This window comes from Bubalus bubalis, chromosome 20, assembly GCF_019923935.1.
Source record: "Bubalus bubalis isolate 160015118507 breed Murrah chromosome 20, NDDB_SH_1, whole genome shotgun sequence".
Taxonomy (NCBI): domain Eukaryota; kingdom Metazoa; phylum Chordata; class Mammalia; order Artiodactyla; family Bovidae; genus Bubalus; species Bubalus bubalis.
In genome coordinates this window covers 3,652,687-3,669,826 of record NC_059176.1, presented here as the reverse complement: position 1 = coordinate 3,669,826, position 17,140 = coordinate 3,652,687, and the positions used below count along the sequence as shown (strand labels likewise).

The window sequence follows — 17,140 nt, the reverse complement described above, 5'->3', positions numbered from 1 at the left end:
ATTTCACATGATGTACTCTGTGTATAAGTTAAGTAAGCAGGATGACAATATACAGCCTTGATGTACTCCTTCCCCAATTTTGAACCAGCCCATTGTTCCGTGTCCGGTTCTACCTGTTGCTTTTTGACCTGCATACAGGTTTCTCAGGAGACAGGTAAGGTGGTCTGGTGTTCACATCTCTTCAAGAATTTTTTAGTTTGTTGTGATCCACACAAAGGCTTTAGTGCAGTCAATGAAGCAGAAATAGAGTTTTTCTGGAATTCCTTTGCTTTTTTGATGATTCAAAGGATCTTGGCAATTTGATCTCTGGTTCCTCTGCCTTTTCTAAATCCAGGTTGTATATCTGGAAGTTCTTGGTTCATGTACTGCTGAAGCCTGACTTGAAGGATTTTGAGCATTACCTTGCTAACATGTGAAATGAGTGCAATTGTGCAGTAGGCTGAACATTCTTTGGCATTGCCCTTCTTTGGGATTGGAGTGAAAACTGACCTTTTCCAGTCCTGTGGCCACTGCTGAGTTTTCCAGAGTTGCTGACATATTGAGTGCAACACCTTAACAGCATCATCTTTTAGGGGTTGAAATAGCTCAGCTGGAATTCCATCACCTCCACTAGCTTTGTTCATAGAGATGCTTGTTAGGCCCACCTGACTTCACACTCCAGGATGTCTAGCTCTAGGTGAGTGACTACACCATCATGGTTATCTGGATCATTAATATTTTTATTTTCTTTTTTGGTATAATTCTGTGTATAATTGCCACCTCTTAATCTCTTCTGCTTCTGTTAAATCCTTACCATTTGTGTCCTTTATAGTGTCCATCCTTGGATGAAATGTTGCCTTGATATCTCCAATTTTCTTGAAGAGATCTCTAGTCTTCTCCATTCTATTGGTTTTCTCTATTTCTTTGCATTGTTCATTTAAGAAAGCTTTCTTATCTCTCATTGCTATTCTCTGGAACTCTGCCTTCAGTTGGGTTTACTTTTAATTTCTCCCTTGCCTTTCACTTCTCTCCTTTCCTCAGCTGTGTGTAAAGCCTCCTCAGATGACCACTTTGCCTTCTTGCATTTCTTTTTATTGGGGATGGTGGTTATATGCACAGCACAACTGCTCAAAAGTATTTTTTTTCAATGAATGATGAAAGGAATTACCAAATTAATATGCCACAAATAATATTAGCTGCACAGTCACTAAGTATTTAAAATTGAAATACAGTCGATTTACAATGTTGTATTTAATTTCCAGTGACAGTGATTCAGTATTTTTACAGATTATGCACCATCGTAGGTTATTTACAAGGTAACGGGTTCAGTTACCTATGCTATACAGTAAATCCTTCTTGCTTATCTGTTTTATACACAGTAGTTTGTATCTGTTAATCCCATACTGCTAATTCATCCTTTCCCCTCCCCTCTGCCCTTTGGTAACCGCTAATTTGGTTTCTATGCCTGGGAATCTGTTTCTGTTTTGTATATACATTCATTAGTATTATTTTTTTAGATTTCACATATAATTGATATTTGTCTCTGTTTTTCTGACCTATTTCATTAAGCATAGTGAATAGTGAAGTCGTGTCTGACTCTTTGCGACCCCGTGGACTGTAGCCTACCAGGCTTCTCCGTCCATGGGATTCTCTAGGCAAGAATACTGGGATGGGTTACCATTTCCTTCTCCAGGGGATCTTCCCGACCCAGGGATTGAACCCGGGTCTCCCGCATTGGAGGCAGATGCTTTAACTTCTGAGCCACCAGGGATAGTCCACATTACCACAAATGTCAGTATTTCACTCTTTTTTATGGCTGAGTAATAGTCCACTCTGTGTGTGTGTGTTTGTGTGTGTGTGTGTATTCCTTAAAGGTTTCCATGTAGAAGATCATGTCATCAACAAATAGAGATCACTTTAACTCTTTTCTGTCAGTCAGGGTACTTTTTATATTGCCTAACTGCCCTAGTTGAAACCTCCAGGATGGTGTTAAATTCAGGTGGTAAAAATGAACATCCTGTCTTATTTTTTCATTTTTATTTACTATTATTTTACTTCTGGCGGCTCTGGGTCTTCATCAGCAGGCTTTTCTCTGGCCGTGGTGAGCAGGGCGGCCACCCCGCTTGGAGCACCGGCTCTCGCTGCGCAGCGTCTCTCTGTGCAGGGCTCAGGCTCTAGGGCCCAGGCTCAGCAGTAACGGCACACGGGGCTTAGTTGCTCGTGGCGTGTGGAGTCTTCCCCGACCAGGGATCAAGCCCATATCCCCTGCATCAGCAGGTGGATTCTAACCCACCATAACACCAGGGACGTCCCATCCTGCCTGGTTTTTAATTGTGTATTTTTCATTGCAGTGCCAAGTACCTTGAGTCTGTTTGAATTACAAAGAAATGTTAAGGAAAAGATGAAATACTTATAGATGAAATGATTCAGTGAAATTCCGAAACTGCTTCAGAAAGCCTGGGGGACAGAAGCAGGTTGTACGGAGTGTGGACGGGACTGACTGGCCTCGACCATTTGGCTGGATGGGAACAGTGATGGGCTCATGGGGTTCCATGCACAATGAATGGAGTTCAAAGGTGAAATGTTTTATTGGCTTCATCCATCTAGCCTTTTTTTGGCCACACCTCGCTGCTTGTGGGATGTGGGATCTTTTAGTTCTCCATCAGGGATTGAACCGGCGCCCTCAGCTGTGAGAGCACGGTGTCCTAACCACTGGACAGCCAGGGAATTCCCTATCCATGCAACTTTTTAAAAGGTGGAGAGCTGACACCAATTTTTTCACTCTGATTTGTTAGCTTTTTTTATTTTTTACCTTGGAATTGAAAAAAACACAACAGTGCATTTTGGGCCACATTTTAAGAGAACTTTCACTGACCAAGTGTCGAGGCTTTAAGGTACTTTCATAAGGAGGTGATTATGTTCTGAGCAGACATATACACTTGGCAGAAAATATGCTCAGCTCTTCGGAGCCGAAACAGCATCACAGGATCTTTGTTCGACTTTGATGGTGCTATTAATACACCATGACTCACACAGAGCCCCGCTTCCTGGAATGTTCCTTCCTATAGAAGAGTAATCTGTTATCACACTTTCAAAGGTTGAGAAGATCTTGAAGGCTTAGAAAAGGGACGACCATCTTCCCAGATTATACAATTGTTTAAACAATTTGCCATCCCCACAGGAAGGGGGGAAGGATCAGTTGTGTGCGCCAGTTCTTCATTCAGCCCGCAGATAAATATCCGGCGCACTGGGCTGGCAGTGGACAAACCAGATACACACGTAACCTTCATGGCCAACAGGCCCTGGAGAGGCGGGAAGATGGACCGCACACTTTCCATTGCGGGACAGTTGTGAGAAATGCGTCAAAGAAAGGGGGAGGATGCAGGGTAAACTGAGGCCAGACAGGGGGAGAGGATCAGGTGCCCGCCATCACTCACACACTTTGAATGGGGTCATTGAATGGAAAGCTGGTGTGGGAAAAAAATCAAAGGTCTGTGGACAACCCACTAGGAGTGAGTAGTGGCAGACACGGTCCATTCGTGGCGCCCCCTCTTACCCGGGACCACTTGGAGCTGCAGTGGCCTCATCTATCAAAGGGATGAATAATGATCCTTAGAAGATTCCAGGGCTTCCCTGGTGGTTCAGTGGTAAAGAATCCACCTGCCAGCACAGGAGGCACGGGTCTGATCCCTGATCTGGGAGGATCCCACAGGCGGAGGAGCCACTAAACGCACGCACCACAATTACTGAAGCCGGCGTGCGCTCGAGCCCTGTTCTGAAACGAGAAGCCACCGCCACGCAGATGAACAGTAGCCCCGGCTCGCCGCAACTTGAGAAAAGCCTAATGGAGCCCCAGGGCAGTCATAGTCAATACAATTACAGATAAACAAGGAGATTCCAAACTCGAGTGAGATCCATAACGATAACTGTTGAAGCTGACTGATGGGACTGTATCGGCTCACAGAACAGCCCCCTGCTGCGTGTGTGGAGACAGGCGTGACAGAATAGTTACCGTTGTAACCATTTTTAGATGGACGTGGGAGGTGGACCATAAAGAAGGTTGAGCGCTGAAGGATTGATGCTTTTGAACTGTGGTGTTGCAGAAGACTCTTGAGAGTCCCTTGCATTGCAAGGAGATCCAACCAGTCCATCCTAAAGGAGATCAGTCCTGAATATTCATTGGAAGGACTGATGCTGAAGCTGAAACTCCAATAGTTTGGCCACCTGATGCGAAGAACTGACTCATTAGAAAAGACCCTGATGCTGGGAAAGATTGAACTCAGGAGGAGAAGGGGATGACAGAGGATGAGATGGTTGGATCGTATCACCGACTCAATAGACATGAGTTTGAGCAAGCTCCAAGAGATGGCGAAGGACAAAGAGGCCTGGTGTGCTACAGTCCACGGGGTCACAAAGAGTCGGACACGACTCAGCAACTGAACAACAACAGTCATGTTTAAGTGCACAGGTGAGTGGAATCAAGTACAATTACATCATTGCGCCCCAATCCCTAGCATCCATCTCCAGAACTTTTTCATCAACCCCAGCTGAAACTCTGTCCGCATTAAATGCCAACTCCCCCTGCCCCAGCCCCTGGCAACCGCCCTGGTACTGTGTGTCGATGAACTTGACTCCTCTCGGTACCTCATATTAAGTGGAATCGCACATGGCAATTCCCTGCTCGTCCAGTGATTGCAACTCCACTCTTTCGCTGTTGCGGCCTGGGGTTCAGTTTGGTCAGGAAACTAATATCCTGCAAACTGTGCAACACAGGCAAAAAGCTTTAAAAAATAAGTGGAGTCATACAGTAATTTGTCCTTCCGTGTCTAGTTTATTTCACATAGCATACTGTCCTCAAGGTCCATTCATGTCTTAACATGTAGTGGATCCTTTTTAAGACAAATAATATTTCATTGTGTGTATACGCCACATTTTGTTTATCCATCAGTTCACTGATGAGTGTTTGGGTTGTTTGTACCTTCTGGCTCATATCATGACACTGCTGTGAACACTGATTTCTGAGTATATACCCAGAGGTGGAATTGCTGGATCATATAGTTTAATTTTTTGAGGGACCAAACTCCTTCTACATTTTTTCAGTAACAGTTTGAGATAGTTGTATATATACTATACAATTCATTCATTTAAAGGGTACAGTTGGGGCTTCCCTGGTGGTCCAGGGGTTAAGAATTTGTCTTCCGATGCAGGGGGTGCAGGTTTGACCCCTGGTGGCGGAACTAAGATCCCACGAGCCAAGGAGCAGCTAAGCCAGCACACCAACTAGAGAAGTCCCTGCACGGCAACGGAAAGCCTGCACAGGCAAACACTGCCGAACGTGTACAGTTCATCAGCTTTTACTATTTTCACGGTACTGCAAAGCCGTCACAATCTATGTTCAACACCATGAACACCCCAAAAAGAAACTCTATAGGCGTTAAACGGCGACTCTCCGTGTCTCTTCCCCAAGGTCCCTGGCCAGCTGCGCAGCTACGTTCTGTCTCTGTGGATTTGCCTACTGTGGACATTTCATATGAGTGAGATCATGGGATAAAACTGTGGTCCTTTGTGACTGATTTCTTTCACTTGGCATAGTTTTCAAGGTACACTCGTATTATAGTGTGAATCAGTACTTCATTCCTTTCTATGGCAATAATATTCCACTGCCATGGAATATTTATTTTCCATTCATCGGTTGATGGACATTTGGTTTGTCTCCACCTTTTGGCTTTTATAAATAATTGTTGTTGTTCAGTCACTAAGTTGTGTCCGACTCTTTGCGACTCCGTGGACTGCAGGCTCCTGTCCACCACTATCTCCAGCAGTTTGCTCAGATTCATGTCCATTGAGCTGGTGATGCTGTCTAACCATCTCATCCTCTGCCGCCCCCTTCTCCTTTTGCCTTCAGTCTTTCCCAGCATCAAGGTCTTTTCCCATGAGTCCACTCTTGGCATCAAGTGGCCAAAGTACTGGAGCTTCAGCTTCAGCAGCAGTCCTTCCAATGAATATTCATGGTTGATTTCCTTTAGGATCGATAATGCTGCTATGAAAATGTGTGCACACATATTCTGAGGACTCAGAGGGCTGACTTCACCCTTCTCTTCATACAAGAGACTTGGGCATCCTCAGATTTTGGTGTCCTCGGGGATCCTGGAACAAAGCCCCTGAGGGATAGACACCCTGGGAGGACTGTATGTATTTTTGTGGACATATGTTTTCATTTCTCCTGGTACATACCTAGGAGTGGGATTGCTGGATCACATGGTAATTCTATGTTTAACTTTTCCAGGAACTGCCAGATTGTTTTCCAAAATGGCATGACTTTACTTCCTCATCATCGGTGTGTGAGGGCTCTGATTACTGCGTGTCCTTGTCAACACTTACTCGTCTCTCTCCACTGCTGCATGCACTTTAGAAATCTACAAAAGAAAAGTTAACAAAGAAACTAGAAACTGTAAACTGTTTGTAAACTGCGAAGGTCTGAGACTAATTTGTACAGAGATATCTGAGTACCATGTGCCAAACACTAAGTATTTTGGATACAGATACTTACCAATCTATGTTGGCGAGTCAGGACTGGTCCTATTGGCTCTTCCTCAAACCCATCACTGAAAGTAGGATCGTCAGACCAAAGTGTGGGATTGCCACTGTGGGCGTGCCCTGGATTTCTCAGTGCTGTTCTTCCCATGTGTAGGGTACAAAGATGAGGCAACTTCACGGATGGTGGAGCTGACTTGTCACATCAATTCAACTCACTATTCCTGGTGTTGAGGACGTTTCCCAAGGGGTGGGCCCCCCATTCTGAAAAAGCAGCCCCATGGCAGACCACGGCGACCCTCTTCCCATCATCTAAGTGGCTGGACAGTCTCCAATCCAGGCCCAAGGCTGATTGTTCAAGGCACACTCAGTAGGTTTCACCTTCTAGCTTTCTCTCATCACTCAGACACTCAGGGGTCCCTTCTCAAGACCTAACACATCCAGGCTCTCAAGACTTGGTTACACTGGGAAGCCCCCCACCTTCTATCAGCAGTCACCCTCTTCCTGGAGCACACCCCGCCACACACCACCCCCTTGGAGCCTTCCCACACCCCTGCCCACCCTGCCCCACCAGCTGAGCCCCTGTACTTCCAACCACAACTGGGGCTCCGTGACCTTTGCCATGGCTGCCTTCCCCCATGATGCATGTTTCTTTGTAGTTTTTTATTCTTTAAAAGTATTTATTTTTGGCCATGCTGGGTCTCCACTGCTGTGCAGGCTTTTCTCTAGTTGCGGTGAGCTGGGGCTGCCCTTCATTGCGGTGTGTGGGCTTTCTCATTGCGGGGGCTTCTTTTGTTGCAGAGCAGGGCCTCTAGGGCACAGGCTCTTCAGTAGTTCTGGCACACAGGCTTCGCTGCTCCGCGGCATCTTCCCAGATCAGGGTTCAAACCCATGTCCCCTGCACTGGCAGGGGGATTCTTTACCGCTGGACCACCAGGGAAACTCTCTGATGATGCATCTTTCGTGTGTTGGGCTGGTCCTTTGCTGCTGTTCAATGAAAGTATGAGGAATCTGTGCTTGATAGCAACTAGTGAGTTCAGAGGACTGGGAGACAGCAAGGCCACGGCAGTCTGGGGAAAATTCTAGAAGGGAGAGGCCTGGGTTGGGGCTTGCAGGAGGTTACACTGCAGAAAGTATGGGCGAACTGAGCCCAAGCAAGGTGACCAGCTGAGTAGTGAGCCCGTTAAACACCAGGCATCTGCTAAGCCCACTACCTAGGAAACGCCGGAACAGGCTCCGGAGTATTTAAATTAGCTGATTTACAAGTGAAGTAATGAGGTGCAGGACTTGCTCAAACTCACTTCTGAATCCCTATAGACTGCTTTCTATAGCTTTGCTTTTTTTTCATTTTCTGTTTATGTACAAAACACGGTTCAGATTCACCCATTTTGTGTATTTTAAGCTGGAATTTTAATAAACACATACAGCTGCGCAGCTGCCACGAGTTTCGGGGCGCGAGTTCCCTCCTGGACCCCCTGCAGTCCAGTCCACTAGGCCCTGCTTCCCATGGTTGTGCCTTGCCTAAAATCCTATCACACAGGAGGTAGTGTTTTTTCTGTCTGGCTTCTTTCACTTTTCTCCGTTTACCTCGGTCTCTAATTTCTGCTTTCCAGTTCTCAGATGCAGGGTCTTGCATAACTTCTTGTAAAATATATTCCTGTTTAGTATGCTATTACAATTTGTTGTTTTTGTTTTCTAGTACAGATTTTAAAATGCTAGTAGGCATTTTAAAACACTGATGACTTTTTTTCCTGCTAACAAAATTTAAATCCCATTTCGTATATTGATGTCTTATCTTGGGACTTTGATGAATCCTTGTGCCGGTTTTGTCGATTTCTCACAACCACAATCCTGAGGAGGTCGTTTCCACGCTGGTGGCTCAGTGGTGAACTATCTGCCAGTCAATGCAGGAGCAGCAGGTTCAGCGCCTGGTTAGGAAAGATCCCCTGGAGAAGGAAATGGCACCCCACCCGAGTCCTCTCGCCCATGGACAGAGGAGCCTGGCAGGCTACAGTCCATGGGTCACAGTCGGTTAGCAACTGAGCACATGCCCACCTTGCACCGTACCATTCTCTGCTTTCCAGCGCTCTGTACACTCACCAGCGTGGGACTAGTTACAAAGTGTGAAGTGCTGGACTTGGCAGTAGTAGGCGGGGGACCCCCTGACAACTGAAGGTGTTGGTGTCCTTTACCTCCTCTTCTCACCCCCGGGGTGGGCACCTGTGGTCTCCGTGGTCCATCTCTGGCATGGGGCTTGCTGGGGAACAGTTCCAATTACATGCCTGCTGTAAACACTTTCCATATTCAGAGGGGAAATGCTCTGTGGGCATTTTTTTTCCACTGGAGACCATTTATAGAGGATCTAATACTTTTAATTTGAATGGAATTCTTAGTCTCCTTACTAGAGGTGGGAAGTAAGAAAACTTGCTTTTTGCCCTTCAATTACTAATTCCTGAACAGCAGAACCACCGGCACGAGACCAGCTGAGCCACAAGGGAAGCCCAAGCATACTGGAGTGGGTGGTATCCCTTCTCCAGCGGATCTTCCCGACCCAGGAATTGAACCAGGGTCTCCTGCGTTGCAGGCAGATTCTTTACTATCAGGGAAGCCCTCCTTAGACTAATGGGAGTTAAAAACTTCTGCTGCATTAAATTCTAAGTATTAAAGGAGATTATTGCTTACCAGGCACTTACTACCCACCAGCGCTTACTATCCGACAGACTTTCCACAGTCTATGCACTCTCCAGGCCTCTCAGGCTCTAGGTCCAAATCCTGGGTAGAACTCCCACCAAGTACTCTAATGCTCACCACTGCCCTCCTCCAACTGCTGTGTGCTGCTTATGGCTGTCAGTAGCCTCCCGGACTGGAGAAGGCAACGGCACCCCACTCCAGTCCTCTTGCCTGGAAAAGCCCATGGACGGAGGAGCCTGGTAGGCTGTAGTCCATGGGGTTGCTGAATTGGACATGACTGAGCGACTTCACTTTCACTTTTCACTCTCATGCATTGGAGAAAGAAATGGCAACCCACTCCAGTGTTCTTGCCTGGAGAATCCCAGGGACAGGGGAGCCTGGCGGCCTGCTGTCTATGGGGTCACACAGAGTCAGACACGACTGAAGTGACTTAGCAGCAGTAGCAGCAGCAGCCTCCCGGACACACCTTTCCTGAGGCTCAGTGAAGAACCAGAGAACAAGCAGCAGAGATGGTTTCAGGTGGGAAGGTGTTCAGCGGCTGTGGCTCGTAAGGGCCAGGCAGTGAAAGGGGAGTACTGCACATCCCCCATTTCACCAATACCATCAAAGCGCAGCTTAGACACTGAAATCCTACAGCACAATGATATCATTAGAAAATCTAACACGTGGACACAGAAGCAGCAAGTTCCATTCTCCTGTGTCTTTTAAGCAGAGGCTCACCCCACATATGCGGCCTGAGCACCCTAAGGTCACAGCAGTAAGGCTCTAGGGAGGCCACACCACCCACCTGCTTCCTTGACTCTCCTAGGGAAGAGGTGCACACCTCATGTTTTACATTCTGCGACCACCCCCACAAAGAAGACATCACACATCATTTCTTTTCATTCATCTATATTTGTTACAACTTTTTGAAGCAGAATGTGACTTGAGCACTACATTTCCATTCACAAAACTTGCTCCAAGTTACCTTTCCAGCGGCTTTACAACATGCCTGGGCAGGCTTATAATTTTGCTACTCTAAACAATATTTTTCTTTGGAAAACAAGCCCTATGTATGGACAGTGACTCCAATCAAGTTGGTTCAGCTTAACACACTAACTTCTAGAGGCCTGGCACATGCAGTCAAAACTACAGGGGATGGAAGCTTTAAAAAGTATATCCCAGAAGATGAAAACTTGCTGTGACAAGCGTTTCTTTTAAACATCAAGGTATATACTTCAGAACATTTCAGTGACAGAAAATTTTGGTCTACTAAAGAATCTGTTTGATAGCTAAACACTTCAGACCACAAAGTTAACAGAGGTTACACACACCTTACAAAAAACGGCAACTACTTCCCTCTCTTAAAATAAGCCGACATGAAACTAGGAAAAACAACTAGCTCTGCTCTAGTGCTGAAAGTATCACAGTATCACACTTAGTATAAAGAAATCTTATCCTCCCCTTATGCAGTTGTCATGCCATACAGATTTTTAAATGTTAACAAAAATAAAGAAATACTTGAAAACACATTGGAGGGAATGGAGACTGAGCGTTGAACACGGCCGAGCGACCCTCGGCAGCGCTCAGTCCACCTCCTCCATGCGGGACGTGTCGTCGTCCCCCTCCAGGGGCGGCATTTCCTCAGTGACCGCGGCGCTGCTGTCCTCAGCAGTGGGGTCATCCTCGTCAATACCTTTAAGGAAACAAAAAACATGCATTAGGTTTCTTAAAGCCACATAATTAGTCCAACACTACAGCTTCATCATACTCACTCTCAAGGCTGAGCGAACTACAAGGTACGTGACCATAAATGCTTATTTACCCCCTTTTAATTCATGTGACTTCAGCGTTTCACAAATGGAACAAGAGAGCCCAACTTTGTTGAAATTGCTGAAAGTTCACCCTTTTCAACAGTCATGTGTTTGGGTTTTTTTCTTCAATGGTATTGCACATAGCACTCGCATAAGGCTTACCGAGACCAAGTTTGATCATCCTGTAGATCCTGTTGGCATGTGTCTGGGGATCCTCCAGACTGAAGCCAGAAGACAGGAGAGCTGTTTCGTACAGCAGGATGACCAGATCCTTCACAGACTTGTCATTCTTGTCAGCCTCTGCCTTTTGCCTCAAGGTCTCAATGATGGAATGGTCAGGGTTGATCTCCAGGTGCTTCTTGGCAGCCATGTAACCCATCGTGGAGTTGTCTCTCAGGGCTTGAGCCTTCATGATCCGTTCCATGTTTGCTGTCCAGCCGTATGTGCTTGTGACGATGCAGCATGGGGATGTCACCAACCGGTTTGACACAACCACCTTTCATCAGGAAAAAAAAGTATCGAGTGATAACTGGGCATCGAGATGTTCTAGTCTCAGTACTCGATACCAGGTTTATTTGAATATTTAAGGAACTTGAGTATTAATGAATCAGAAATACTATTTGCAAATACTATTACAAATCCGAAACTTTAAGCTCCTTTTAAGTTCTCGTGTCTTTAAAAATCTTAAGGACTATGTATATGTGACTTGACACCTAACACCCCTAAGAAGGGTTAGTAACCAGAAAATTAATAAAAAAAAAGAAAAAAAAGACTATTCACACACCTTTTCAACTTTTTTCTCCAAAATGTCCTTCATGATTTTGCAGAGGTTTTCAAACTTTGTCTTTTTCTCTTCTTGTTTCTTTTTCTCTTCCTCATCTTCTGGCAGTTCCAGGCCCTCTTTGGTGACTGACACTAAGGTCTTCCCCTCAAACTCCTTCAGCTGCTGCACACAGTACTCATCAATTGGCTCGATCATGTAGATCACTTCCAAGCCGTGCTTCCGGAGGCGCTCCACGAAGGCTGAGTTGGCCACCTGGTCCTTGGTCTCACCTAAGAAGCCAAACTTTTAGATCTTTTAACAGCAGTCTCATTTATTTTTGTTAGATTAACACCTACTAAATTATGTGTACCACCACACGGGCAGAAAACACATGCAACTGTTCCCATGGGATCACACAAAGATCGACTGTCACATTTATTGCCTGTCAGTTACCTGTGATGTAATAGATGTGTTTCTGGTTTTCCTTCATTCTTGTGCAATAGTCCTTGAGAGAAACCATCTCATCACCAGAAGCAGAAGTATAGTACCTCAACAGCTCTGAAAGCTTCTTCCGATTTTGAGAATCTTCATGTATTCCAAGCTGTAAGACATTGTTAGCTTTAGGAAGACTTTCTCTGTGTTCAAGTATTTCAAATGAAAAATCAATTTGATTACTACTCCTAATAGTCAAATGAGTTTCTAACCAACCTTAATATTTTTAGAGAACTGCTCATAAAACTTCTTGTAGTTCTCCTTATCTTCTGCCAGTTCAGTGAAGAGTTCCAAGCACTTTTTGACCAAATTCTTCCTGATAACTTTCAAAATTTTGCTTTGTTGCAACATCTCACGGGAAATGTTCAGAGGGAGATCCTCAGAATCCACCACACCTCTAATGAAATCTGAAAAACAGACCAAATGCAACCAGTCACTCCAAAGACAAAAACTGACAAATTTGTAAACCCAAAAATCCAAAGATGAACGATTTCCCCCATGTTTAGTTTAAAAACCAGAGTTGACAAAATGAATCGCTCAGACCAAACAGTCATCGTTCTTCGTATCAAGACTATACTTACTCAGGTATTCAGGGATTAGCTCCTCACAGTTATCCATGATGAATACTCTGCGAACATACAACTTAATGTTGTTCTTCTTCTTTCTGTTTTCGAACAGGTCAAAAGGAGCTCGTCTTGGGACAAAAAGAAGGGCTCTGAATTCCAACTGTCCTTCAACTGAAAAATGCTATAAAAACAATCAAGATTAACACAGGGCAAACAACTTGCACCAACAAAAAATTCCACATATAACCGAGTTACCTAACAATGACTCGGGGCAAAGCATGGGGCATCGGGGAACAGAATGCTGCCTCAAACATCTGCAGGGATAGTAGTTTTGAAGCACTTAGTCACTCACCTTGACCGCCAAGTGATCCTCCCAATCGTTGGTCAGGCTCTTGTAGAACTCTCCGTACTCCTCGTTAGTGATGTCATCAGGGTTTCTGGTCCAGATAGGCTTTGTCTTGTTCAGCTCTTCTTGATCGATGTACTTCTCCTTGATCTTCTTTTTCTTCTTCTTGTCCCCGTCCTTCTTCTCTTCCTCCTCTTCATCTGAGCCAACATCTTCTATCTCAGGCTTGTCATCAGACTCCTTTTCTTCTTTCTCCTTCTCTTCCTCTTTGTCTTCCTTCTCTTCTGCTTCATCATCACTAACTTCTTTATCACGTTCCTTTTCCACCTTCAAAGGAGGACAAATCGTGTCACCTCTCCATCACAAAACCGGGGGAAAAAAGCTCAAGGAGACTGCAGCACTTACACCAACGCCACCTGAGCAACACCAGGAGCCAGGAAGCCACTCACCAATTTCTGAAGGATCTAACAGCTCTGGGAACCTTGACAAGAGTCGACCCACCAGCCAGAAAATTAATGCAAGTTTGGATCTCTTATGAAAAGCACTAAGGACTAACAGGACTTCAGTTCAGTCACTTTAGTAACCTACATATACAAGATACATGGAAACTCACAAAAAGAGTGATGGGATAGCCAATGAACTGAGAATGCTTCTTCACAATCTCCTTTATTCTCCGCTCCTCCAGGTACTCAGTCTGGTCTTCTTTCAGATGCAGAATAACCTTTGTTCCACGTCCCATTGGTTCTCCTGAAAAGGAAGTCCAGAGATCGAGTCCAATTTCAATCACAATGGCCTGATCAAAGCAAAAAAAAAAAAAAAAAACTATTTCGCTCTCCCAGGCAGTTATCCGAAAAGTCTACGAAGCAGAAGCTTGCGGTTGCTACAACTGGGAAGAGTCTGAGGGCAGTTAACGGCCTTGCCCAAGATAAACAGCCACAAGTGCATGCTATCACCCTCCAGGGAAACAGGTTTTAAAAAGGAAAACAAAACTACAAACTTCACCCCTTCTTTGGGGTTCTAGTGCCTACAGCACCCCACCCTGTTCCCGGGTGCCTACCTGTGTCAGTCCTCACTGTGAAGGACCCTCCTGCAGAAGACTCCCAGGCATACTGCTCATCATCGTTATGTTTGGTGATGACGGTCACTTTCTCAGCCACCAAATAGGCTGAATAAAACCCGACACCAAACTGGCCAATCATGGAGATATCAGCGCCAGCCTGCAAAGCCTCCATGAACGCTTTGGTCCCGGACTTGGCGATGGTGCCCAGGTTATTAATCAAATCGGCCTTGGTCATCCCAATGCCGGTGTCCACGATGGTGAGGGTTCGATCTTGCTTGTTCGGTATTAGATTAATGTGCAGCTCTTTCCCAGAGTCTAACTTACTTGGATCGGTCAAGCTCTCATACCTGATCTTGTCCAAGGCCTATTTAAAAAAAAGACACGTGATGACGCACAACATCCCCCCTAAAACAGTCCCCTTTCACACAAACACCCCAATCCACATTGAGAGACTTACGTCGGACGAGTTTGAAATCAGCTCCCTCAGAAAAATCTCCTTATTCGAGTAGAACGTGTTGATGATCAGTGACATCAACTGGGCAATTTCCGCCTGGAAGGCGAAAGTCTCCACCTCCTCCTCCTCCATCGGCTGGTCCTGGGCCTGGGTCTCCTCGGGCATCTGCGGGGGTACGCGGAGCCCGTGAGGCCACCGGCCGGACCCCTCCCCGCCGCGTCTCGCTCCCGCTCCCGAGCCCGGGGCGCGCGGGAGGCGCCGGCTGACAAAGGATGACCTCATTCCGGGGGCCGGGCGCCGCCGCCACCGCCGCAGCCCACGCCGGCCACACGGCCGCCGCTCCGCCCGGGCGCCCCCGCCCGCGGCCCGGAGACCGCACTCCGGGGCCGCAGACCCCGGCCCTCACCATCCCGCACGAGCCCCGCAGCCCCGGGGCCTACTCGCTCCCAACGGCGGGGGGGAGGGGACGGGACACCGCCGCAGGCCCGAGGCCTGCCGGGTTGATCCCGGCCGCCCCGGGCCCGCCGGCCTCAGGGGGCCCCGGGGGCTGCCCTCGCCGCCGCCCACCCGCCGCTGGATCCCCACGTCCCCCTACAACCGCCTCCCCTCACCTTGGCTGAAGGACTAGCACGGGATCCGCAGCGACGCAGCACCGAGACGCAGAGGCAACTGGCGCGCCGCCCCCGCGCCGCCCTTATATAGAGGCGGGCCCGCCCAGCGCGCGGCGCCTTTTCCAGAAGCCTCCCGAACCTTCCGGAAGAACCCTCCCCAACCGCCGGCGCGGCCGCGCGCCTGCGCCTGCGCACTGGAGGCCGCGCGCCTCTCCTCGGGGCCGCGCCGCGGGCTCCCACGCCTCACGGCGCCTGCGTGCCAAGCGTGCCCGCGCCCGCCGCAGTGCGCCTGCGCGACCCGGAACGTTCGGGCGGGTCTCGCGCCTTCCGGGGCCGCAGTTCCCGGCCCTACCTGCCTCCGCGCGCGGCGTCCTGCGCCTCGCCGGCCTCCCATCCCGGGCCCGCCAACCCAGCTTGGCGCGCGTCGGCCTAACGCTCTCCCCACCCAACTTCTGTCCAGGCCCCGGGGGCTGATCGCCCGTGCCAGCGGCTCTGGGAAGTCTAGAAAAGTAAACTCTCGGTGGTTAAAGCGTGTCCCCAGATAGTGTGCACTCCGGATTCCCCCAGCATCGGGACCCCCAGACTGCGTGCCTGGGGCTAGGTTTCGAGCCTTGAGGCCGCGTTTAGGGGATCAAAGCCGGGGTGAGAGGTCCAGTTCCGTGTCACATGTATATGCTCGGGCACTTGATCGCAGGCTTAGGTCCATAGTTAGGGGTTTGGGGGGTCCGGACAGCGATTAGGGGGTCCAGGGCGCATCTCTTTGCCAGAGACAGCGGTTATAGGTTCAGGGCCCTAGGAATTCGGGCAACAAGTGCCTGCCAGAGCCTCGTTAATGCGGAGGCTCAGAGCCAGAACCTGGTTGTGGGGTGCAGCGGTCTGTGAGCGAGGGGTGACCAGCGTGTGTGCAGGGGGAGCAGAGGGGAGCTCCAGAGCCTCGTGGGTCCGTTCGGCTGGTTCTGAACCAGAGGTGAGCCCTGGAACAAACCGCCATTCCCCCGCCCCAAGGCAGGCCGCTACCCCGGTATGGGGACTCGTCCTGTCCTTAGGCCCCATTGCGCCCAGGGGGGAAATGTTGAAAGGGACACAGTCCCGAATTCTTCTACCCTTTACTTAGTTCTTTGGGCATTTGTACCTCCTTTGTGCTGTGCTTAGTCGCTCAGTCATGTCCGACTCTTTGCGACGGTAGCCTCCCAGGCTCCTCTGTCCATGAGGATTCTCTAGGGAAGAATATTGGAGTAGGTTGCCATGCCCTCCTCCAGGGGATCTTCCTGACCCCAGGGATCGAACCCGGGCCTCCTGCATTGCAAGAGGATTCTTTACCGTCTGTGCCGGTGGCTTCCCTGTTACCTACTTTGGGTTTGTTTTAAAACCGTATCTTTCAACGCACTGCAGGCCCTAGTCTGGAATTCTGGGACTTGGTGATCATTCATGCTGACCCAACCCACGCACGCATCATAATTTTGTTAAAAGGCCCATCTCTTTTACTTATTCTGTGTAATTTGAGATATCGTATGATGGACGGCTCTGCTGTAAAGAATCTGCCTGCAATGCAGGAGACCTGGGTTCCATCCCTGGGTTGGGAAGATCCCCTGGAGGAGGGCATGGCAACCCACTCCAGTGTTCTTGCTTGGAGAATCCCATGGACAGAGGAGCCTGGCGGGCTACATAGCCCAAGGAGTTGCAGAGTCCAATACGACTGAGCGACTGAGTACATACTTGGCACTCGTGCAGTATATAATTCACAGTATGGGTAATTAACTTGCTTTAAAGGATAATTTCTAAATGGGAATCCTAAAAGTGTTTAGAATAGTGTCAGATGGTTGCGGCGGGTGGGGGGAGGATCTTGGGTCT

The 17,140-nt window shown here is 48.1% G+C and overlaps 1 protein-coding gene and 1 long non-coding RNA gene across 2 annotated transcripts; both read right to left on the bottom strand.

The window, feature by feature from the left end:
* Positions 1-5,018: 5,018 nt before the first annotated feature.
* On the bottom strand, positions 5,019-9,502 carry LOC123330755. The gene is made up of 2 exons (XR_006546859.2): positions 6,530-9,502; positions 5,019-6,395 (listed from the first exon to the last, which is right to left on the bottom strand). It is a non-coding gene; the product is annotated as an uncharacterized LOC123330755 (long non-coding RNA).
* Positions 9,503-10,078: 576 nt separating this feature from the next.
* Positions 10,079-15,446, bottom strand: HSP90AA1 (heat shock protein 90 alpha family class A member 1). The gene is made up of 11 exons (XM_025271500.3): positions 15,290-15,446; positions 14,682-14,843; positions 14,222-14,588; positions 13,778-13,911; positions 13,171-13,491; positions 12,834-12,999; positions 12,469-12,659; positions 12,214-12,361; positions 11,782-12,050; positions 11,160-11,493; positions 10,079-10,879 (listed from the first exon to the last, which is right to left on the bottom strand). The coding sequence occupies exons 2-11, from the start codon at positions 14,841-14,843 to the stop codon at positions 10,770-10,772; spliced, it is 2,202 nt and encodes a 733-aa protein (XP_025127285.1). The 5' UTR covers positions 15,290-15,446; the 3' UTR covers positions 10,079-10,769.
* Between the last annotated feature and the right edge of the window lie 1,694 nt (positions 15,447-17,140).

Coding starts and splice junctions, on each gene's coding strand:
- HSP90AA1 (XM_025271500.3), bottom strand. CDS start 14,843: ATGCCCGAGGAGACCCAGGCCCAGGACCAGCCGATGGAGGAGGAGGAG. Junction 13,492..13,777: donor GCTATCCCATCACTCTTTTT/GTGAGTTTCCAT, acceptor CCTCCTTTGAAG/GTGGAAAAGGAACGTGATAA. Junction 12,660..12,833: donor GCTAATCCCTGAATACCTGA/GTAAGTATAGTC, acceptor TCTGTTTTTCAG/ATTTCATTAGAGGTGTGGTG.